Source organism: Bombus huntii, chromosome 9 (assembly GCF_024542735.1).
Source record: "Bombus huntii isolate Logan2020A chromosome 9, iyBomHunt1.1, whole genome shotgun sequence".
NCBI lineage: Eukaryota > Metazoa > Arthropoda > Insecta > Hymenoptera > Apidae > Bombus > Bombus huntii.
The window spans coordinates 11,577,032-11,603,213 of NC_066246.1; the positions used below are offsets into that span (position 1 = coordinate 11,577,032).

Here is a 26,182-nt window from a genome sequence, read left to right on the forward strand (position 1 = left end):
AAATAAATCGAATAAAAGATCCGAGATCGAGAGATCTGCTAAAACCCTAAAACTTCAACTTTCCCTAGATCGCTGTATATCTTCCGTTTCACCTGCCTCGATGTAACGATATTTGACACTTACCGTTCAATGGCTGGCACACCTGGAACGAAACAAAGAAGAAACCCAACAAACGCAATCGGGCAAAGAGCCGAAGATTTAAGAAAATGAAAGAAAAAAACCGAGAAAGAACCGCGAAGATCCTGTTTTACTCGCTTCCTTTTATTCGGAGGCTTCAGTATTCACGCGGTGCCACGTGAATCTTTCATCGTTGAACATACGAAGAAACAGGTACCGTTCCGCGTAATGTTCCACGGGCGTAAAAGAACGACTGGTTCACCGCTCCTTTGCATTCTCGTCGGTGTGGTTGCACGCCCGGTTCCGCGTTCGCGAGTTAATTCAGATCGTGCGGCCGAACAACAGCCGGGCTTCTTTGTATTCGACGCAGCCTCTGGACTCCTGATTAGGGTTAACGGTGGTAGCCAGTCGATGGGTGTACCTTCCTTGTCGTGTATACATAACGCCTATAGGCGTCATCCCTGCCGATCGATCCCTCGTGAGATCGATCGTCTCGTGGCAAGTGCGTGCGCCGCTCGTAGAACATGCCTCTCGTTCGTCACAGGAAAATCGGACAACTTTCCGCGAAAGCCCTCAAAAATTTAAATGAATACCTTATCAAGAGGGTAGAAAGATGAAAGTAGGAAGTTGGGATGGGAGTTGTCGCTTGGCAATCACCTGCTTGGTATTTCGGATCAACGTCCGCTGTGGGAGGATGAAAATGAAATGTCAATGGGAATGGTTCTTGACTGAAGATGATTATGGTAATTAAATTCGTTATCGTATAGATTTGAATTTAAACGAGTAATTTTTTGGTTGATCAAGCCTGTTTATAACGATGGAATGATGGAGTGATGAAAGAACGTTCGTTCGAGGTAAGCTTGATCCTAGGCTAATGTCTGTCTATGAGCGACTGAAAAAACGTTGTAATTATGTCAGCAAATGATGTAGAAAGAAGCTGAAACGCGGTATACTCTTCTATGGTTATATTTACTGCGAGCCGTAGGACATTTGCATTTGTGGCTGAATACCCTGGGCTCTTCCACTTTCTACCGTCATTTTTCAGCTTTCTTTCTTCCGTATTAAAGAGCCAACGTCTCCATAAAAAAGGGGCGAGAAGAGGGAAGCACAAGAAAGAAAAAGAGGAAGAGGATGCAAAGAAAGAATACGTCGGGAGCGTTTACATTCGTCCGAAGTTAACTTCATGCTAAATTATAATTCTGAAAAAGTATGGCCGAGGTATGTCCTCGTTGCATGCTACGCCAAGCAATTTTATTCGTTCCCTTTTTTTCGCTCCTTCTTCCGCTACTCTCCGCTCAACCTCCTATCTGCCTTTTTCTAGAGGGACGAACTTGTATAATATTCAAGCTGAACTTTCCTATTTATCGTACATTCGTCCATCATAATTGAGCCACTGCCTTCCCTTTTCGTTTCTCTCGGAGTTAACGGGGAGCAACTTCTTGCATCGCCGCCGGTAATTTGCGGAATAGGAAAGAAATTTCATTCTTTCATGGCCCTCCGATGTCAATAGAAACTTTATGAAAATTCAATTTTCCTCCGATCTTGCGATTCTTCTTTGTTAGAATAAAAAGGATAGATCCGTTAAAAGTCTTTAAATATTATTTCTTTAAGAAGATCCCTTAAAGACACGATATCAATCAATCTGATTTAAGTCGCAAAGTTTTATCGGCTCGATGCGAAACGAATAATGAGAATACGAAGAGGGTGCGAGTCCCCTTTGTTATAAGAAACAGGATAGATCCATTGAGACAAATTCAACGTCTTTCTTAAAGACACGATATTTAGAATGCAATTAAGAAAATGTTACTTAAAGAAAGGTACGCTTCATATTTTAATTCTAAAGAGTACTTTGCTTCGAATAGTTTGTACATTTTTGTTTGTACATTTAAATTTCCCATAAATATATAAATATTCGCAACTTAATGCCAATTATCAATCTGTTTTGTTTAAGTTAGAAAGTTTTATCTATTCGATGCAAAACAAATAATGGTAACCTAAAGTAGATATAATTACTCTTTATTCCTCAAAAGGTTTAATGTACCGGTTAAAGAGTTGATGTCAGTCAATCTGATTTAAACCAAAAAGTTTTATCGGTTCGTTGCAAAATAAATAGTGGTAACCTAAAGAGGGTGAGTGACCTACCCGAACGTGACCCTGTTTCCCTGAGTTTCTCTCCTTTCCACTTTTTTTTTCTCTATACGCTGTAGCACGATCTCGTGGAGGCTCTTTAGTTTCCTGTTCCTTTCCTCCCTTTTTAACGGTTTCTTCCTTTTACATGCGAGTTACCCTTCCCCTAGTCTATTCGTTTCCTGCGGAACGGGCCATTTTGTTTCGTTTTCCGTTTTGTCTGGAATTTCGCGAGCCCTCAGCCGCCTCTCTGCTCCCTTGAAAATTTGGTTTTCTTCTTTTATTAATATCAATGTTTCAGTATGCAAAGGCGAATCTTTCGTCTACCACTTTGGGGATGAACTTTTCCTCCTCGCCCCCGTAAAGTGGCGCGTTCCTTCCCAATGAATGGTTGATTCTGTGTGACGAGTAAGTTTCGCGAGCGAAAACCAGAGGGAGAACTTTTTTACATTGACCAGGACGAGTGGCGACGCTTTCAGCGAAGATTCAATGACGTCGTGGTAAAACGAGGATGCTTTTCAACTGTATAAAATTGCACATGAACGTAAGTATTTCACCTTCAACGCGGAAATGGAGTGCAGAAATGCTGCGCGTAATAAAGTTCATTGTTAAATAGCAGTAGTTGATTTTAAAACGTTTGATGAATCAAGATAATAAGAACGGAAGCACGAAATAGTTCAATGTGAATTTATCCAACGTATTATATTTCATAACATACAAAATGTTAATTATTTAGTATAGCTTGTTCATACATTTATACTAATATATGATGTATAAAATATAATTCATTCTATGCAATGTAATGTATAATACATTTTAGTTAGATAATAACATACAATGATACACTTTCATAATTCTCCTTGTTTTTTGTAAGTACCTGGTGTTTGATTCTTAAGTTATTCGCTGTTCTCTCCTTATTTTTCACTCTTCGACATGCGCTTCTCCTATCGTACAAGTTTCCGCACTCGTATATTCTTCTCGATCTGCTTACGACGTTGCTCCACTTGTTTCCCTTTAAACGTGCCACCTCTTTCTAAAGCTTCTTCCGTGTTGGATATATCTCCGAAGAATTTTTTATAGGATAAGCTGCGATATTCTTCACCGTCGGTAATCCGTTCCTTCTTATTTTATTAACGCCTACGAAAGAAGTAAAGAAATTTTTCTTTATATTTTTTCGGTGATGCGACTTCCACCGTGAGCTTCTCCCGTTGCATTCCTCTCCAAGACTTCGCAATGTGCAAGGGTAATAAATTAAACGCTCGCCGTGAGAGCAAATTAATTTCCTTCCGGAAATCTCTAGGAACGAGAGAAGTTCCGGCTCTGCAGCGACGACAGCTTCCTAGCTCGTGACATCACTCTGATGATGAAAACGTAATGAGCGCGAACTATTGTTAGAAAAAAAAAGACGAAGAAATAAGAGAGACCAGCCTATCTCAACCTGCTTCTCCCCTTTGAGAATCCTCCCTTTCTTTTGTGACCGCATGGTACTTTATATTTACGGGCACGACGAAATGCATCTCGTTTCTTCGTACACTCTGTCGATGCTTCCCTCGTTCACCCCCTTCTTTTGAAGCTCTTTTGAACTCCTAAGTATCCACACTTCCATTGTACCTCTATCCCTATTCCACTCTCTCCGTTTTCACTTTCTCTTCCTCCGCCCCCAAACCCGAAAAAACAAAAAAAGAGAAAGATTCTTAAAACCGCCTGCATTAGACGAAAAAGTCCATTTCAAATGGAGTTGGCGAAACCGCATCTTCAACCCCCGGACGTGGTGACGCGCGGCGATTTTCACAAAGGACGGCTGCGCTACCACTCTTTTTCCTCTCTCGCGCTACGCAGACCTCGAAAACTCCGACGATCACATGGAGGAAAAAGCAGGCCAGGGGGACGACCTACGCCAACCCTTTCCTGTTTACAACAATCACTCGACTCGCGAGTGTTGTGTCCGCGACCGGTCAGGAACCACCCTCCGCGTCTCTACCGTATATTTTTTTCCACCGTTTCAACCCCCTCGGTCTGTCTTAAGGGACAGATAGCCGCATACACACATAGAGTTCCTCGGTTAGTTCGCCCCTACGGCACTCTGCTGGATCTGCTCGCCTTGCTAACTCTCTCTTTTCTCGTCTCTCTTTCTCTCACCCTCCTCGTCCCTTTCGATTCTCCCTCCTCCCTCCACGTAATCTCCCTATCGCGTCCCACCACCCCACTCCCGTACCCTCTCTGTCGAGCCCTCCTCACTGCCTCTCTGCGCTCACGCTTTCCCTCTCTTTCTCTCTCGCTCCCTTCGTAGTCAGTCGGAGGGAGAGACACGCTAGGACCGAGCGAGAGGGCGATAGTGTCACGGTGGGGCTGGCTCTCTCCGGTCTTGCGCGGCGCGCACCAGTCAACCCGGAGCCACGGTAGCGCAAGTACTGTGTTCGTCACGTTCAAGGGACAGTTACATCAGCAACGGCACGGCTCTTTTACCGGTCTTTAAATAACGTTCGTGTGCAAAGTGTGAGCTTCGCGTTGCGACCGATGTAACGACACGCGGCCAGATCGTCCCGATCGTTAGAGAACGTGTAACGGGCAGTTTTTTTTACATATGCGGTAATATTGTACGATCGAATCGAGTGCTTTAAGTCATCGTGCCTACGCATGTATACACATGCATACATAGATATAGTAGAGATTATTGGATTGAAAAAAAAATAAAGAATCTTATATATACATATAAATGTATATGTATATATAAAAATAATCTAACACGAGGGGAAGAAGGGTAAGGGGGTTGAAGATCCGCGAGTGGTGAGTGACAGGGGATATACGTACGTTGGACGACAGTAAGAGGGTTCAAGCGGAAATCGGCCGTGGATCGTGGAGAACCGATGGCACGCGAGACTACGGAGTCATCCCCTTTATCGGCTCGGTTCGATCGCGCTCTCAGCGATCCTCGTGCGTGGAAAGTCGCAGGGATGGGGTCGTGACTGTCCGCGAGTGTCAGTCGACGCCCCGGTCGCAACACGACGACCGTCGACAGTCGGTCAGAGGGAAGAAAGATCGCTGGCGGATCCTCTTTGAAAGCATAACGAACGATTTAGCCCCGTTATCGGACACACTGGGACTCGCCGCGAGTGGCGGCTGGCAAGAGGGGGAAAAAAAAGATATCGACGTTTCTCGGCGCGGAGAGTACTCTCACCCCCTCGTGTGGCGAACGTTCCTCAGCGAGAAGCGTGTGCAGCTACAGCCGTGTGTGCACCGTGGTCCCCGGTATCCATGGCCGGTTCACCAGTGAAAGTGAACGATGCGTCGAGACCACCGGCCTCGACACACACGCAGCTATTGTGACAGGGTTGCATTTCTGTGATAAGAGAGGATCGCTATCGTCAACCTGGTGATTTTTGGATCGACCAAAGGTATCGTGCACTCCCTGGTTGACGTCTCGAGGGGCAACTTACGTAGAAGTGGTGGGTTTCACGATTTTACGTGTTTATTGTATATCAACTCGTCGTTTCGCTCGGTTCTGATATAATCGTGGTAGACGGACTCATTATTTTGTACCTTGTCGTATTACATCTGATTTTCCCGACCTAGTATATAGGATAAACGTAAGGGGAGGTTCGTGGTTCGTTCGGAAATTTTTCGTGGTATTTGGGGCACGGCGATCGAGATGCAAGTGACGTTTTCGATCGTATTTTTAGCATCGATTACATTCACCAGCTAACGATCGGAGAAGCTCTCGATAGTCGTGCTTGTGTGTCGACATTGCGAGATCTCTACCGTTTCCACTTGTTTACCGTGCCATTTGTCAGTTTCTACTGATTGAGTTCCTCCGTTTCGAAAGAAACCACGATTTAAATTGGAAACTCTCCCTTTTTTAGCATTTTCCATTCGACCTTTCCTTCCTCATTCCTTCTCTCAATTCTTTTCCTTTTCTCTTTTTATACCTCATTTTATACGAATATTATTTATTTTCTCCCGAACGCTCGACGCTCCTTTCATGCGACTGTGAATGTTCCCCTGTTTTCTCGTCCTATCTTTCTCTGGCTCGCGATGTGCCTCCTCGTTCGCAAGTGTTTCGCTCTTTCTCGCTCTTCGCCGCTGTCTTTCCCTCCCCCCGTCCCGCCTACACTCCCATTTACCTCCCGGTTATGGATATTATTAAGTAATACCTACGTTGCGCGCGCGGCGATACGCTCGCGGCCGATCGGTTGTGTGCGTGCGTGCATGCGTGCGCGCGACGCCGCTGCGTGCAGTGTACTTACTTACTCGCGCGTATGCATGCGCGTTGGCATCGCACGCAGGCGAACGGGAAAGCGCGGGTTCTCATCTCGATTTTCGTCGCTGACACGCACCAAGTTGCGCGCAATACACGCTACCTTTCCTTTTGTTTTGCGCGCCCCGAATACGATCTTTGGGGACGGAAGTACCGTTAACAGGAAGTCGAAACAGTTGCACTGTGAATTTTCTTCTCTGGGCTGGTTTCCAGGACTAGTTTTGAGAAACTGAGGATTTTAGGATTTTTCGAAAACCCGTCAGTGTATTTAGCAGTGATATTCCTAAATATTATGGTTAAGACGATTCACTGATTATTTCGTATTGATGTATGCTGATTTTTAGGGATTTTTGGGAGTGAGAGGTTTTAAAGGTTTTGGAAGACTTGTCAGGGTGTTTTGAAATAATAGCCTTGAATATTGTCATTACGATGATCTATTGATTATGTAAAGAAATTGAGAACGTTTGAGGGAATTTAAATATTAAATATAATAATATTTATATTATAAATATTAAATATTTCAAAATATGTTATTGGATATAAAGTATTCTGGTGTCCTTCTTTAGTTCACATTTCATCGTTGTCTAATTTGTTCGTTTTTAACTGTTGCTAACTGGGATCGTTTTTCTATAACTACGAAATTAGAAACAAATAAAGATATATAATAATAAGATTTTATTTTATTAAGTATGTTGGTTTTACTCTTTGCAAATGTAAATGCGATGTAATTTATTCGTAACAGAAATGATATGACACGTTGAAAAATACGGTATTTCTAAATAGAGAAATCATTATGTCCGAATGATTAGGTGTTTGACTTAACTCGTCTTTCCAACTATAAGATCTTCCGATGTAAGTTACAACAAATTTCGTTCGTATAATTGAGCGTAAAGCATAGTGATTTTCTTCTATCTTTCGACGATTCTTAAAGAATTTTGTTGCGTGAATTATAAAAAGTAATTATGGTAGAATGACACAAAGTTGCGAATTTATTCGCAAATGTCTGAAGATAATTGAGCGTAAAACATTGTGGTTCTCTTCCTCTGGTCTCTATCAGTGTTTTTAAGTGGCATTTGGTGGTTTCTTAAACGTTTCTATTATATGTTTTACAAGAAATTACGTCCGTTTAGATATTGTTAAAATAGAATGATCTAAAATTAAAAAACTGTGCAAGTAATTGAAGATCTACAATTCAACACAGTTAAAAATAATCGCAGTTCTTTTCCTTGTATTACATTTCGTCAGTATTCAATCTAATGATGTTTAAAAAAACGTATAATATAAGTCGTTAAAAAATTATTAATCTCGAATGACAAAAAATATTTATGAATATAAAAATCGGAAATAACAAATATGAAGAATCAAGATGATAAATAATAATAGATTCTAATGACACAGATTATGCATTAGGAATAGTTTTAAAAAACTGGGTTTAACATTTATAAATAATATCGCATAAGTGGCACTGATTATTCTTAATTACATTTCGTAACGTTAAAATACTGGATGTGTAACATTCTTGCCTATCAACTGACCGAGTAGAAAATTAAATCGCAATCATAATCAAAATAATTTCCTAAGGTGTTTTTAAGTGGATTATTGGACGTCAGCCGCTTTCTCGTTTCCAATAAATATTGGTGGCACACTTATTACGCAGGTTGGTGTCGTTGACTTCTGAATGAAAGTCCTCGATAAAATGCCACGTGCATCGGAGTAATTAAGAAAGCATAATTCTCGAGCACATTAGAGCCGTGGATACTCGTAATTTCTTATCTCTAACGATGTCCCCATGATGCAAGCGGAAATACCTATGTGCCGCAATATGAAACGGGAAAAGTTGTTTGCGACTGTAGCACAATCGAAACTCTCGTTAATGTATGCCTTTCGTGATCATCGACTCGAAATAATCTCAATTGGACTGTCACTTTCGAATAAAACTTAACAGTTACATCTGTCGTTATTCATCTTCAATGATATTTATTGAATTAACGAAGAATGCGTTAAAATTTCTTCCTCGTGACAGGAATTATTCTGTTTACATTAATAAGTTCTGCTGATGTGAAAGCATTTGCTATAAAATAAGGTACAATTAGGTGTATTAAAATTCTACGATTATAATAATTTATATATTTTCTAGTACAAAAGAAAGAAGGAAACAATCTTAAGAAGATTGCGGAGGTACACTGCTAGTTCCAACCACTTCTTCCAAATTGCCTGTAATTATCTTCCAATACGAGTAATTAAAGTATTAAACTTTTGGAAGCAGTATTCGAGTTAGAGTTCGAGTGCGTAACAACTTTTATGTCAGTTCTGATTCTTCGAAACGTAATCGCAAATCTGCGGATCATTATCTGTGTTTAATTTTGCATAAATATAACAATCAGAAAGTCGTCAGTGGTATATAACATGTTCAGATATTCAGAGATTGATTTGTTAACTCGGTTTTGATTATCGTGATTAAATGAAAAATTTATCAATCAGATTGTTGCCTGCATTTATTGCCTTGACGGCAATAAAATTCCCTTCAGGTGTTCGGCAACTTACATGGGATCATAAATCACTAGTCAGATTGTCGAGTCTACTATTCATCCGAATGAGTACGTACTACTACCTACACCCCCGTTCATTAGTATTAGGACACCTACTAATCTCGTAATAATTGACCTAAATTATTAAGAAAAGGATTAATCGATTTTAAAAATTTTGTATTGATACTAGCTGATGATTGAAGGGATATAGTAAAAATATGTACAAATTACTTGCAGCTGTGAGTTATGAACAAATAATGAATTAAACATTACTCTGTTGGTCTTTATATGATTCTGATCCTGAATAACTTTCCAGATTTAGTTCATCTTTCGTAAGAGTCCTGTCATCTACGAATATCTATAAATCGACAGTATGTCATTTTTTCCAATATTGAAGTATATAAATTTCATTTAAGATTTATTTATCAACATATAACGTAGGCAATAGAACTTTCATTCGCGTAATTTCATTCGTATATTCATTAAGTTTTCTAACAAACAACGCTTTAATCAATCAGCTAATATCCCATACTTACCATATACTCGTATCACCTGTTCAGTGATCTCAATTGAAGTATCACCTTGGAAAGTCGTTATCCATCTTAGCTGGTGAAACGCAATGACAAAACTCGTGCGTTTGTACGCGGTGCAGTGTGTAAAAGCGAATCACCTGCGTCCCTCGGTGTGTCGGACAGAACAGCAGCAGCAGCAGCAGTGGCAGCGATGCCGTAATAACGCCGGCACGCTCGTGCCAGAACCAAAGTATACGCTCGGTGTACACGACCTAAATAAGATGCGATGCCCCCCGGGGCGAAAGTAATTCACAGACACACGCGTGCACCGGGGATACACACGTATAGCGGCCGGGCTCGGGCTATAGTTTACGAAGTGCCGCAGGAACGCGTCGACCGCTTTAGCGTAGCTTCGACCCGCGTTTTTCAATTTCTGCACGCGGTGCGTCGCGGATCTTCGTGTCACGTGGAACGCGTAAGATTGACGAGAGAAAGACTTCGCGCCGGATATCAGCCTATACGTTTGTTTCAGCCGTGATGATGCTTGGTGTAGACGAGAAACATAATTTTATTACGATTTCGCCCTGCTTGATTTGATACATCAATATTCCTAATCGCGAGACTGCATGATTTTATGTATTATACAGAATAACTAAAGCGTATGAAAGATATCAAAATGGAAAAATATATAATGCAGGAGAAAAACAAAATTTATCTATATATTTTACAAAGACAGATAATTAAAGTGCTAAAAATTCAATTATAGATTTATAAAATTTATGAAGAAGTTACAAGTTGGTTATTTTGATCACTCTGGAAGTTTTAATATTAAAAATATAAAGATGACGAATTGCATAGTCATCAGTGCTAAATCACGACACTGTATGGGTAATTTATACTGGAATTTAGAAGCAGGGGACTAATTTTCGTCTTGCTAACCCAAACCTGACCTAAATCTCAGCCAAATTTAACTCAAACCTAATAGTAGGTTTCACGATCGTGTGTATTCATTAAAAATATATCGATCTATCGAATAGTCCAGTGAAACGAAGATGTATCGTTTCCTCAGGTCCTCCATTCGATCATTTTAATGTTTTCACGTTGTCTCTTTTCGATGTTTCTAACGTTTTCACATCGTCGGTTCCATCATTCTCGTAACGTGTCATTTGTAAAGTTTCAGCAGTAATGTTTGTTCATTTGTCCAAGAAACAGCGCACAGGAATGTAGAAAAAGATTTCGATGCTGCGCGATTTGACAATTTCATACGTTTAATGATACAATGCGCACAAATCCGACTATTGGAAATATAATACAACTATGGAAAATATAAAGTACTCGAATTGCATAGTATTATTGCCGTAGAATCAGAACAACGTCGCATCATTCGTCTGCATCAGAGCTAACGAAGATCGACCAGGAGTTTACACATTGTCGCGCGGTAAGCGTGCTAACCGCGCAATAATGGATGCATAGATGAATTGGAGGATCGTTAACCGGCGATGGACGTCGAGATGGCGTTATCGCCGGTATGGCGAGTACACCCGTGTTCGATGTTTTGTTGGTTATGTCGCTTTGATTTGGATTTGGAGAATGTTTCGGAATAGAATAATAGTTACACTTTGGACACGGTTTAAGGAACAATTTTGCGTTGTAGAAAGATTGAACTTGCTCTATATTCATTATTTCCTGGATAACTATATAAGTAATATATTGTTTTACAAAGTTTCATTACAGATTCCTTTTTGTATTACATATTAAGTCGTGTATTAATCGTATTACGAATTAACGTGTGAATACGTTTTTGATTTCTTTATAAAAATGCTGAATGAATATTACAAACGTTAGAAATACATCTAGTAAATTGTATAGGAAATTCAATATTTATCAAGAAAATGAAGGCTTTATATTGCCGTCTATCAATCGTTATAAGTATATTTATAAAAAAAAGGATTTTTAAAGGAAACCAACTCTCATAAGTCGAAAAATGTATCATCTCTAAAGAATTCCACGCTACACGACCATGTAGTGCACACCGAACAAAACGAAAACGTCGGATGTCCGATAGCTGGTGTAGAGATATATTCATAAAAAAAAACCGCGAACCGGCGCGCATCGAGTCGCGAAAGGGGTTAACGGTTCATTATCACCCCATTTCATCGGTAGAGGCGCAGCACACCGGCACGGAACTCGAGCAACACCGGTGGAAAGACCGTATACAGGAGGGATAGAGTGGTGTATAGATGCATATCAGCGTGTGTAGAGTTATGTATATATACCGTATAAACGTGCATGTTCGACGGGACGCGTGGCGAACGAGGAGGCCCGCTAGCCGCGGAGAATAGAGCGAGAAAAGAGGGAAGAAGACCGTGTGTAGAGGAGAGGGAAAGAAGGAACGAGGAGTGCATCGAGGCAACGAGTCAGTGGGCTAGTGGGGCCGACAGAATGTAGCCCGTACTACGGTACACCATCTCCCTCTTTATCTCTCCCTCGTTCCTTCCGCTCTTCCTTTCTTCCTTCTTTCCCATCGTGTGCCTACTCTCTTTCTCTATAGGCCTATCTCTTTCTGTTCCACGTACCAGGCTGTACACCGTCTCATCTTTTTCTCCTCTCTACTCGTTCTCCGCTGCAAACCATATATAATAGCGGGTTCGCTATTCGTCTCGGTGTGTAGGTCGTGGTTGCAACCATGCAGCGGGGTTCTCTTTGCCCGTATGTCTATGTATGAGTACTCACACTTATACACATGAAACTACTTGCAGAACACTGCACGGACGAAACTACTATAGCAACGTCGATCGTGGTACACACAGATACATATATGGTGTTTTTTGCGTGATTATACAATGATAGGAGTGCGTGCAGTATCTACGGATTAGCGTAGCGGCGTGTTTACCGGTGCACTAAATATAGCAGCGATACGGTTCATTAGAGTACTCCGGTGTGCACTCCGGACCGCCGTATATTTACGTATACATATGTAGGCGCGTATATAAGGGAGTCGCGATTTTTTCGCGCGCGCTTTCGTCGCAGTTATTGCGTAACACCGTTGGCGTGTACACCGGCCGCCACGTCACACACGTGCACATCCCTGTTGGACTACAAATCATGGTGACACAGTTCATTACACGGGTGCAGTGTGTCGTCGTCTATGTACATGCATGTAGTTATGTATACATACTCACCTTACTGAGCGCAACGTAAATGACGAACACCTTGCATGTACACGGTTCTCTTCTCCCTTCTCCTGATGTACATGCTCTCTTCATGCAGGTGTACACAAAAAACCACACATACCTATACAGATACACGTTCCTCTCTCTGGCATACACCTTGTGCACATTTATTCTCGTCACATACACGTGTTAAACGTGCACGCAGGGACATACGCAGGGACATACTTACACGAAGAGGTACGTATGTAGCGAGTAGAGTCGCGAATGTAGGCACATCGCATCGCCTCGACGATGCTTCCTTCCACGGTGAATCCCAACCTGCCCTAGAGAGGCACTGTATAGCGGCATGAAAGCACGGAATAGGCCGTTGGTGGATGTGCTCCCGTCCGCGTCATTGTGTGTATATCTATACGCGCTTGTGGATAGGTATATAGGCGGGTGGGTGGGTAGGCAAGGCAAGGCAGGCTCGGCTGGTGGTCGCTTGGTTGCGAGGTTCGCTCGATAGCAAAGTGCGGTTCCCCTCGACACGGGCTCTAGTACTTGCAACGCGGCAGGATTAAAGGGGAACAGCCCGTGTACGGAAATGCACGATCGATGTGCACATGTCTGAATTTTCGTGTCAAGTCGTGACCGATCGACCACGTTCTGAGGTTACGCGACGCCCTGCTTCATCCCCCGATGACGAGCAATTCTATTCTTTAATTCTCACTACGAACTTTCGACAAGTTTTGTTCTTCTCTCTGAAGGAATTTGGTGATCTGGTGAAGAGTTTTCTATTCTTTTGTCGTGGAAATCTTGTAAGGAATTCTTCGTTCTTCTTCTAGGATACATATTTGGTTGTTTCTCGATGATGTGGAATTTCGTGCTTCTTTCCAAAATTTTGATGAAACTCTCGACCGAAACGTTGGAATTTGTTATGTAACATGAGAGATGCAAATATGTACGATAGCTGCAAATGTTCATTTTAAGTCAATTCTCCTTTCGACATTTTCTAAGAAATTTTCTTTTTCTGGGCGTTAGGCTGTTTTCGGTGAAGAAGAATTTTGATTGACTTCTCGATTGAGGCGTCAGGCTGATATAAAGTATACGGGCTGCGGTTTTATTGCTTTCTTTTCTTGCTTTCACTGTACGCCGAGCATGTTTTGTCGTAACGGGATGCAACGTGTTAATTAAATTCGCGATTTAACGGTGTCGGGCAATCGTGTGACAAGTGCCCGGAGCATATGTGAGTAGACGAATACGTCAACGTGTCGAACACGATACTCGTCTCGAAACACGTGCGTGTCGCTTCTGGTTTATCCGATCCTCTTACACCTCTCACTTCTCTTCTTGCGTGACTCTCTTTTTACATCTTGTACACGTGGCTCGTGTAATTGTTGTCTTTCCTTATGTTCCATGTCACAATTACTCTTTCGTTTAATCTCTTTGTTGTGCTTTCGTTGCGTGCGCAGAATACTTCGTAGACTTGATAAACGGTGGAGCAAGTCGTTTTACTTAAAACAAATGAAATATAATTTCATGTATTTCCATTACACGCGTCCCTAAATAAAAATGCGATATAAACCCTAAATGGATCTGTAGATCCAAAACATCAATTAGTATCTTTATTCGATAGTTTAATTCGTAACTTCTCTGTATCCAGCTGAATCCGAAGTATCTTCATCTTGCTAACCTTCTCACAATCCTAATTTTCAAACCTTCCATCTTCTTCTCTAATCCTCGAATTTCCTGAAAAAAAACCTCGCATCCTTGATAAAACTTGCATATTCTCGAATTTCCCAAAAAATGTCAGCAGTACCGAGCGAAACGATAATCAAAGAGGGGCAAAGATGCTGACGAAACTGTTTGCAGATCGACGATCTACGAACGTGAGACGCCCGTGGCGCCATGTCACTCGAGGTACTGGCAACGAAAGCGACGACGAAAGCAAGGGACACGATCGTAACGTCGACGATCACGACCAGTCGGCTCGGTGTGCTTCAACTTCGCGGCGATTAAGGCTGGTCGGCAAGTCGGCGGGACGTTCATTAGCCAAGGTGCTGACGATACTAATAACAGTAGAAAGGTGATACGCGGTAAACCGTGTCACGCAGTGGTGTAGGGCGAGTCGGGGTGGCGTGGAGGAGGCGGAAGAGGAGGTGGAGACGGAAGTGGACGATGACGATGGACGCGGTGTTAACGCAATACCGGTGAAGAAGAGGGAGAGAACGCGTCGCTGTTCGTACGCTTAAAATCGGTTCACGGTACCGGTAGTGGTACATCTCTCTCTCTCTCTATATATATATATATGTAAATATATATATATACATATAATAACAGTGTATCGATAAGGGAGAAAAAAGGTAGAAGAGAAACGGGTTTCAGTGCCGTTTGTAAAGTACGTGAATAAAATCGAGCTTAGTAAATAATCGGTAAGAAAGTAGAAAAAAAAGAAGAGAAGTGTTACTAAGAAATAGTTTTGTTAACGATCATCGATTCGACAATATTTAACGTGAAGCAATCGAGGAACCGGTAAAATATTGTAAAAACAATATTTAATCGTATAGAATCGAAAAGTCGCAAACGAAACGAAGGTACAACCGTACAAAGTGAAATTCGTATTAATGTTCTGGGTAACGATCCTTAGCTGTAACGATAAACGTGTTGGTGCATAGTACAACGTTACCATAATATAGAATAATCAAGGAACGATAGTTAACTACAATATAGAGAAGATATTCGAGTGACACGTGGGCCACGAGATATATAGTATTCTGTGCGTACACCTCGAAAGATATCCGTCTCGCTCGACGAAGACGTCCTTTCGGGTGGCGTCGCGGAGCGCCGCAGCGGATGTTACGCCGGGCTTGTAAAGGGCGCCGGGTGATCTACGGGAGTAGCAGCCTGGAAGTGACTAAAGGCCATCACCACGGCGTTCAACATGTTCGAGATGTGGAGCGCGGTGAGTTCCAAGTTGGAACACTCCGCGACCTCCTCGGGCTCGCCGTTACCTCTGACCTCGCACGCACCGCAGACGCCTCATACCTCGTCCGGGAGCATAAAAGGTAACGAAAAAGCTCCGTTACGATCTACCTCTGTGTGTGTGTGTATGTGTGTGTGTATATGCGTGTATGCGTGTATGTCTTATAGAAACGTACCGTTCCCACGTCGATTGTATACGATCTTAAGGAAAAAGAATCACGCGTACGTACCGGCCGGTTCGTGATGGCCTACTGTGAATTTTCTAATTCCACTCGTGTCGGAGAACCGTTGTACGGGGTCCACGGAATTGTCGAGTTTACATAACGTCCTTTTGAGAATAATGCGCTTCGTGCCTACTAGTACTTCAGTTGCCTGCTACTGTGTACAGGACAGTAGGTGTGTGTGCTTTTTTTTGTTTCTATGCGAGAACAGTTACTTCGTGGAATCAAGGAGTACATTGCTCGTGGTACTGTTTCATATGACTCGAGATAAGGCAACGGGCAAATATTTCTTTTCTTTTTGACGTTTGAATGATATATGGTTGGCGTGGAATTTTATAGGAAATTCTACGTACTAAAATTCTAGTTTAACTTGAGTAAATCGAAAGTTTATGAGTTTGTATGTAATTCAAATGTAAGCGTTTGACTTCTAATAAGCGTAGGAATATTTCGATACATTGTCCAACTTTAGCTCCTTGAAAATACATGGTAAACTCGACTTATGCAACGCACTTATCACACGTTCAAAGTTCGCGAACCTACAGAATTTGCAGTTACGCGAGTGGGAGGGTTTCGTTGATTCGGCGCGCGTCTGACCGTTCACTTCGCACGTGGGTTTCGTTCGCAGTACATTAGGCGGTTTGTCGTCAGACGCGCGCGCCCGAAAATCCGTACTTGGCCGCAACAACGAGACGTCGCGTTAACGATAGCATCAACTCGATGGGTGAATTTTACTCGCTAACATAAACGTTTTAAAACAAGAAAAATATAGAAGAGAAGAAAGAAAAGGATTGTACAAGAGAGAAAAAGAATAGAATATTCTTAATTCGTATTCCGTGGTGGATGTCGTCGTTTGCATCGCGTGAATCCCATTCGGGGCACTTTCATAATTTCAATACGCAGCGCGAAAGTTCTACGGTGAAATTTCCAGTGTGGCTCCAACGGTGAAACATTGAAACGTCGTTTTACATTATTTACACGGTGCTTTTGTTGCGAGTTAATTTCATTACGCGACTCGCATTCGTTCAGCGAAGTTACGTCACCGGGGAACCATTCGTAAAATTTTGGTTTCGAATTTCGCGCGGCGGCAAACGCGGAACAGTGCACCACCGCGGAACATTTCGACTTTAATGGCTGATAAACGACTACTAAATTGTCTCGTAAACGCGGTACACGTTCGTCACCGTCGATTATTCGATCCCGTTATCGCGCAAGATTGCTGGAATTGATCTCAAACATTGGCCACGTGATTGATGTAGCTTCCGAAATGATCGGCCAACTAGATAACTTCGATACGTCTGCGTAAATATGTATCGATTCACGGGCGTGTGCTCACGGCAAACGATCGTTAGCCAAAGGTTTGCGGTGAACGACGATTTTGGTGAATAACGTGCAACCGTCAAACATATCGGTTCCAATGATCTTAGGAGTAATTGAGTTTCAGTTAGAGTACAGAATAAAATGGGTCAATGAGTTTGTTACGTAAATTTGATTCGGTAAATTATCTTTATTCATTAATTTAAGAAAAATGAGAATTGAAATTATAATTAAAGTATAATAATGAAAAAGCAGGACAAGTGCACTTTGCTTAACCTCTGTTAGTGAACTTATCGGTAGATTATAGATATTTATGTATTCATCGAAAATTTATGTATATATGGAAGTATATAGAATACACTTAATCAACAAGATTATACGAAATATTTAAAATAAAATACACGTTATTTCTTCGTTGAAATACGAGTTGGCATAAACATCCGCATGCAAACTAGCAATTCCACGTTTCATATATTGTGATAGATTAGTGTAGGTTAAGAAATGTATTTTTAACACAGAATAATTAGCTTGGATTTTTCGGGAATTGGGTTTATTTAAATATCTTCTCTGAGAACAGCTTGAGTGTAACGGGGTTGTCATAAAATGTTCTGAAATGTTTTTACATTAAGCTTCATTGGTGAAAATACCCCAGACAGAGAAAGAAAGAAAAGGAAATCGTTTAGAAACCGGCAGCAAGGATACCTCGAAAGGTTTCAAAACTGCTTTTACGATGTCGTGAACCGCGCGCCGTACCGAATACAAATACCCACTGGAAAGCACAGATTCGCCAAGCGTGTCACACCGTAATACACGAGTTCCTTTTTAAAAATCGTTCCTAAAAATGGTTTCAAATTATGATCTATCTCTCTTCTCGTTTTTATGTCCCCATTGAAACGAAAAAAGTCAAATATTCTCTCAACTTTGAATCGTATAAAATTTTCAAAATTTCTAGAAACTCTCAAATGATTTTAATAGATTTCTAAAAAATTCTCGTTTGTATTTGACACTAGAACTATTTACGATCGAAGTATAAAAGTCATACCAAAAAGGAAGAATAGAAGAATATAAATGTAAAGGGAAAAGTTTTTATCCATGTACTTTCTTAAAAGTAATCCAAATTGTCAAAAATGTACCATTACAAAATTTCTGTGGGATATTCAAACAATAGAATTCTATAAAATTTCTATGAAATATTAAAAAAGCAAAATTTTAGAAAATATGGAAATATACTAATTCCATAAAATCTCTGTAAGAATGAAGAAAAAGAGAATTTTACAAAATATCGAAATAAAAAAATTCTGAAAACATTGTTAAAAATTAAAATAAAAGAACTCTACGCAATCTCTACAATAAATTGATAAATCGATCGGATTGATCATTCTGATATTTCTGCTATTAACGACGACTTTTACTCGACCAATCATGCTCAAGTTACAAACATTGTAACACGCGGAGAAGTATTTCCGCGTTGGCCATGGTGCGCGAACTCGTAGCGCCGGAGTGATCGATAATCAAACTTCGAGGCGTGAACGATCAAAGCTCATAGCTCGAGCCTTGTGTTCGAACTACGGAACTTCATCAATTCGAGGACGTTGAAGACACTGAACAGTGAGAGGGAAAGAGAAAGATAGAAGAGAGTACGTGTATCTTGGCTACAAGTTTCACAGAAATCGTTTCACAGGAGTATGACGGCGCATTTTCCACGAAGTCCGGGGAAAACGCGCGTTCGGTTTGAAATAGCCAAAGGACGGGGACGGTTTCAAAAGCAACTGGACGATGTCGCGGGAGTCATAGCCGTCCCGAATACGAATACACGATCGAAACGCGGCGAGTAAATTATGCAAAGCGAAAGTACCCACGTAAGAGCGGGTTGCGCAAAAGCTTCGTAAGAAGAACGACCGTAACGTCGGCTGGTAATGTCGTCCTGCCTTCGCGTTGTCGAGAAAACAAATTTCGCGGCGACAGCCACCGCTGCTGCTTCTACATTCGCCGATTACGCCGCCCCGAGTTTTGAACTTCGCCTGTTATCTTAATTCATCTACGTCTATTCGCGTTCTTGACGAGACGTACGTGAATGATGGTTCACTTGAACAGTGGATGAATCTACGTGAAAAAATAAGTTGAGAATATGCAATAACATTTTCTCATATGACGTTTCACTTTTGAGAAAATTGAGTTTGAAAATTTGTCGCGTACGTGTGAAATTAACTAATTGAGCTGATAACTGTTTAATTAAATAGGAATGGACATTTTTTACTTGCGAAAATAAGTCGAGACTGTAAAATAAAATCGTGTCATTTAAAACCTCTTTTTTGGGAAAATTTAATTTGAAAATTTGTCGGATATTTATGCATTTGGCTAATTCTCGGTACAACGTGTTCAGACTTTATTTTCTTCAATGAAGCTTTAGACAAAATATATCGAGTTCTATATTTTTTACTTTTCTTCGCGCGTAGATTAACTCCTTATTAATTCATTGCTATTCAGCTTAAAATTAGCAAACTTCACAGTAAAGTGATAAAAAAGGTACTGGTACATACCCTTATCTTGCAATGAAACGTTTTTCAATCAGCCTCTATATACATTTCATTTTCACAGTATCAAGGTTTTGCAATCATATAAAAGTACTATTAAGTGATATGAAATTTAGTATATCTAGATCTAATTAATTTATATGCAAATGCTATAATAAATACAATGACGTACCAATACTTTTTCTAATCATAAATATCATACTGTATCGATTAACAACCAACTCGTACGAAAAGATTGTACTCCGTATCTCCGATATATTTTTTCATATAGAGTTATTCCACATATTCGACTGTACCAATGATGGGATTCCTTATATTTCCCTTCGATAAAGTTTGCTCTACCTGCTGGCTGATCTTGTTATCCTGGAAGAAGTTCCTTACAAGATGAATGTAAGACATGTGACAGATAAAGAAGGATATTATTGGCAAGTATTTAAACATGAAGTTAACGTAAACAGAGGTGTAGTGTACCCGTACACGCATAATATTTCGGGTCAAAGCGTTTACGGATATTTAAAAGTAAACTAAGTTCAATAGGATTTCATGATATTGGAGTAATAATAGTGCGCTGAGCGAAAATTGCTGTTATAAATTTTAATCTCGGCAATGTAACCGTGTTACAAAGCGTTTAACGTTTGAAATATACCATTTTTGAAATAATTATACCGCGTTCTTTTAATAATCGAAGAAGATATCTCGTGTATTTAACGTGTAATTTATATAATACGTATATAAAGGCTTTTAGGGTATAGGATAGCTTGTTAAGTGAAAAACTTGATAAACTCGAACGATATATTTTTTATAATAATAGTTAATGTCATCTGCAATCTCGTTCTTGAAACTTGGTCCATTTTTCCGAGCTTCTCAGAAACGCGAAACTGTTTTTAATGGTACTGATCATGATTTTAACTTCAAACAAAAGGTTAAAGGAAAATTGGAACACTGATTTATAAAGATAACTTCTTAAAAATTTACGACGAAAATTTTGTTCTAAAATAACGATGTCCTACTAAAGCTTATTATACACGTATTTACCTCATATAAATATTTACGACGTTAATTATGTAGCTACAAATTACCCACAGCTTGAAATTATTGGGGACACTTGATGTCCTCTAGCATTCAAAATTTATGAGGTCGTTGGTAGATCGAAATACGTTATGGACAAATTTCAAATATTGTAAATCCAATTTTGATATTTTCGACGTACCAGCATCAGTTAGCAGGTAATCAATCTCTTATTTGATCAACGACGAAATTTGGATTCTAATTGACAATTGCGCATTTCGAGTTTTTATTTTATATTAACTAGATGAAATAATCTTCGTCAAAAATTTTAGATAGCTGTTACTATCGAATGATGTTGTATGTAAATCGAGAAACGATCACGCCGAAACGACAGACGAACAATTGTGCATCGATTTCGCAACGGGGCAACCTTTGACCCAAGCAATAATTTCATGGCATTAGTCAGATCTTTGACGGTTAATAAAATCAAATAATTGCGCACTTTCTGCGTGTCGTTCGATTCGAGAGCTACAGCCGATAACGATAGCCACGATGATTTCAGCCTCTTCTCTCATTGCGAAGGAGACGTCTAATAACGATGGCTTATTAACGAAACGTAGTGAACGTTTCGGGAACGATGTTCAGGAAATTAAGTAATTTCGTTCGACGAAGAAATAAATTGCGTTGTTTCGCAAGCGGCTCTTCGCAGAGATACCATTATATATCGTCGCTATTACTTGTGACAGTAATTGTCTATCTTGCATGGCCTATCGATTGTGTTCATGGAACAAAGATGTATAAAATTTTAAACAGTTTTTTTTACTAGAAAGGTAAATAAAATTAGAAAACAATGACCCTAATCGTTAAATTTCCTAATTCAATTAATCGTTTTATGCTAAATTAACACGATGGTAAAAGGTTCAATGTATATGAAAAGATAAATAGAGTAATAAAATAGATAAATTGGTAAATATTTTTATTGAAATTTACAAGATAGAATTTGCATACAGACACATAATTAAATAACATGATGAATGAGGATTGACGATTTGAATAAAAGTACAATATTTTTCGATCATTCTAAGCTATACACAGCAAATATAACGTCGGCGCAAAGAGAAAGAATATTCAGGAGGACACTTTAACCTAATTTAAGAAAATCCATAGACAACTCGAGCGGAATAATGATTCAAAGCATCGAACTATTAAAATCTTGTTGTAGGACAAAGAAAAGGTCGAGTTCAAAAACCAAATGTTACGTATTTTTAGTACCAGACGAAATGATCAACCCTTCCTTTTGTAATATTAAGAAAAAATTAAGAACAAAATTTAATTCTTTAGAGAATAATTCTTTCAACATTCTTGAATGGACAAATACGTTGTCGACTTTGTCATCTACGAGTTTCCTTGTATATTTTTTGCGAGTGAAAGCCAAAGTAGCCACGTGAGTTTGTCAGTGAACGGTGTTGAATCAGGGCAATCCTTCGTCCTCTCTTGGTCGCCGTGTTTTCAAAGCCGTCGAACGGGTTCGAAGGTTGTCGTTACGAAATCGATCCACATCTATCGTTTTGTCGTGATCGCTACCCGATTCATACTTATCGCGCTGTTATGATCGCGTGGTTACCGTCCGGTTACTGTCGAACTTTCTACCAAACTAGCTAACGGAGCGAGTTTCGACCTAAATGACGATGATTACAAGGATTCTGGATCGTTCTACTATGGCTATGAGAGTCTTAATTCTAGATCATTATACTATATCTAAGCACGCAATCATTTTATTTCTCTAGTGTTTGAGATTTATTAAATATCAAATATTTACAGTTTATTTATTGAAATGACGTCATATCGTAATTTAACATTATGCAATTATTTCTTCGTAAGATTAAGTTTCATTTTTGTAATTTTAGTAATTCAACAATTCAATAATTTCAATTTAGTAGTTCATTAGAATCATATATTTGGAGGGATTTCGTATCTTTCCATTAGAAATATATCGCATTTGACTTCCACAAATAAATGAAAGTTATCATATTTTTTCGCTTTACTTCGACTGTATATAACTGTAGGATTAAATACAATTTATGCAGCTTCAATGATATAGGTGCAATCGCATTAGTCACGGATGGTCTTATTAACGAGCATCTGCTTTCGACTTTGAGTCATACTCGTCTAATATTTGTCTCGATGATTCTGAAATAATTGGCACGTAATCATTCACGTGGTCAAGAAAGTCGATATGCAGTGCCCCTTGTCGGTGCACGTATGCCACTAGTCATTCAAAGATCATCGACCTTATAGACGTCGTGATACGATAAGATTATAGTAATAGGTACGACTACTGTAAGTAGGTAAACGTTCCAGTCTTTACACGATAGAGACTCTATTGCGGGGCTATTTTCAGAAAAATATGATATGTTACGATAGCTTAAAACATGTTAGATGAACTAGGTCTGAACAAATTCTATTTAAAATAAATTTTATTTTGAAGAAGTAAATACACTTTGAAGCAGTGAATCATTATTATTTCAGAAATATATATAGTTCACAAATTACTTCCAAATAATTTTCTATTTCTTTTGTCAAATAATTATAGATTTTAAATATTGTATTTTGGATACGTTCGAGTCATAAATAATATAGCAGAATTGTAATAGTATACTTGTGACTATTGTGTGACGTAACAACATTTGCTCTCAGAATTATCTTAATTTCAATCGCACTTGACCAGTAGATGTTAGGACTTGTCTATATGTGTTTACATTGGCGAAATTAATCATTCTGACGCCATTAATAATGATAACATAATAAAATCAGAAATTTATGTCGGTGACGTTTGTTCAAATGCGAAATGTCAAATAAAATAAAAGATTATTTGATTCGATGAACAAATTCGATACGATAAAAACAAAGAGTATACGAAAATAAATAAATCTATACATTCAATGCAGGATAAATGTTGCGAAAAAATTATTTATTTTAGTTTTGATTCCGAGCAAAAATGGTTGTTAACTCTCATCAACGGAGTTGTTTGAAATATTATATCACATTAAATTACAAATCCACAATTAATGGAGATTGTATTATTACGTTCGCTTGCACGGAGTACGCTTCAAAAACGACGATTTAGGTCAATTTTGCGTGTAATAAAGTTCCAAAATAATTTCTCTTGATGGTACGTAATATCGTGCAATGGACTCGTGTTGAAACCCGGGCATCCCGTTTGCAATTAAAACACAGAAAAGTGGCACAAGAAAGCAATAGCTTAAACGCGGTACAATATCGCAGATATGAGGGAATAATTCGTCGCGTCGGGACGCCGCAAGGAAACATTATTTAAATTTCTGGCAATTCATTGTTCGCGCGGCCGATGTTTTTCACCTGGGAATAAGGAACGAGCAAGTTCGAGTTACGTTAAACGTAGCATTATAGCAACGGAAAAAGAGAGGACGAATAAAAAAAGGAAAATGTACAACCAGAAACGCGACTGAGAGAAAGAAAAACATCTACACACGTAGAACATCGTGAAATTCGTATAGAACATTCTGCCATGGTTAATCATCTCTTAGTGATTTATAAGGGAAGACTGAAACGTCTTCGTGAAGACAGACCATTAAAACAAACGCGCCACGGGCCGGAGATCCGTTCAACGACGCCGCTTAAAGAGATATTAATTATTCGACTTCTAAGCCCTTCATTATTCACATAACTGGAACTCTGGGCGCGCGCGAGCCGGAACACGAGCTCGAAGACAGAAAGAAAGAACGAACGAACGAAAGAATCGTGGCGAACGGGTGGTAGGGATAGCGAGAGCGGAAGAAAAAGGGGGTAGGGATGGTGGAAGAAAAGAAAGAGGAACACCTACCCTTTGAAATGGCCGCGCTATAGGTGTGCACGGAACGAACCACGGAGGAAGAAAGAATCAGAAAGTTGGAAGCGCCGAAAGGGAGACGGGGAAAGAAAGAGGCAGAGAGCGCAATAGGAAACGGTCGAGCGAAGAACTGTGAACGTGCGAGTGGAAGGAAGAAAGAGATAGATGGAATGAGAAAGATGCGAAAAGAGAGAGTCAGTAGGAAGATACCAAGCGAGGTAGGGGCTGAAGTATCAGCGTTGCGAGGGTTGGGCCGCGAAGCTGCTGGTTCTAGTGCTGCTGCAGCTGCAGCTGCAGTTGCAGAAGGGTGAGGCGCGGTAGAGGACAGGAGGAGAAACGGAAGCGTGGGTTCCCAGATCGATAGCCGCGCGCCCGTGCAACCGAAGCTCACCTCGCGTCGCCAACTACGACGACGATGTTGTCGTCGTTCTCGACGTCGTGGTCGTAGTCATAGTCATAGCCGTAGTCAGCGTGGTCGTGGCCGGTGGCGTCGTCATCGTTGACGTATGCTACGCCGTTCCGCGGCGCAGACGTCGATACGGCTCGCACGTGCAACATTTTCTCATCGTTCGAAAGTACGAGCTTTGTCGTGGAAACGACGGACAATGATCGAGCTTCTTCCTTCTCCCCTCGTTTCTTTCTTTTCCTCTTTTTTTTTTTTTTTTTGCTTTTTCGCGTTTTCTTTTCTTTTTGTTCGTATCCGTCTCCAGCGTTTCTGCTATTTCTTTCGCCTCATTCTTTGTTTTTCTTTTTTTCGTTCGTCTTTCTCTTTCTCTCTCTCTCTCTCTCTCTCTCTCTCTCTCTCGCCTTTTAATGGACGTGCGTTGTTCACTCGATGCGACTTTAACGACTCGAGAATTTCAGGCGGAGTGGACGTTTCACGGAGAATGCAGAAGCAGACTGATGCGAAGACAGGTCGATACCGAGTTATGCTCTTTATGTACTTTTTCGTTCTAATGCATTTTTAGCTTTCGAAGAAGAGTGAAATTATTAACTATAGAACATTGACTAAATCGAAGAGTGGGATTCTTCCTATTCGATTATTCCATTCCGTGGATTCGATTGGAATCGATCTCGCGGATTCATTGTCTTCGGGAGTAACGCAGCGACTTACATGTACACGGATGTTGTTTGTTTCGTAACAGATAAAAACCGATTGAGCGACGAGGCGTGTATAAACGACGGAGATAATTGAACACTGAAACGAATGGGAATAGATGATTCGACAAATCGAGACACGAAGACGTAATAGGACGTTGATATCACACAATGGGTATTTATAAATATCCTCGGTCCGATATCAAATATTTACCACTTTGTTGAACGTTTCGAGAAAAAATATTAACATACTGTGGCTACATTATATCACGTTTAATGTACCATAACGAATTATGCGGTACATAATGCAATTACATCGAAATATTATGATATCGACTAAAATATTCGCGGTAACTGACGCGTTATATAATAATTTTATTCAAATAATTTTGCAGTTCCGGAATCGATGATTCAGATGGTTTATAAATTTCCATATAACGACTACTCTGGTAGCATGTATATTAAT

General features: G+C 40.1%; 1 protein-coding gene across 4 annotated transcripts in view; it reads left to right on the plus strand.

Moving 5' to 3' along the window:
* LOC126869348 (probable nuclear hormone receptor HR3) overlaps positions 1-26,182 on the plus strand; it is a 117,943-nt gene that overhangs the window by 31,692 nt on the left and 60,069 nt on the right. The window contains exons 1-2 of one of the 4 annotated variants that reach the window (XM_050625747.1): positions 4,619-5,690; positions 14,564-15,756. The exons of the other annotated variants lie outside the window; for them this stretch is intronic. Coding sequence (XP_050481704.1) covers positions 15,633-15,756 — 124 coding nt within the window. The 5' untranslated portion in view covers positions 4,619-5,690; positions 14,564-15,632. Of the gene's footprint in view, positions 1-4,618; positions 5,691-14,563; positions 15,757-26,182 lie in introns of those variants that run through there. 4 annotated transcript variants of the gene reach the window in all.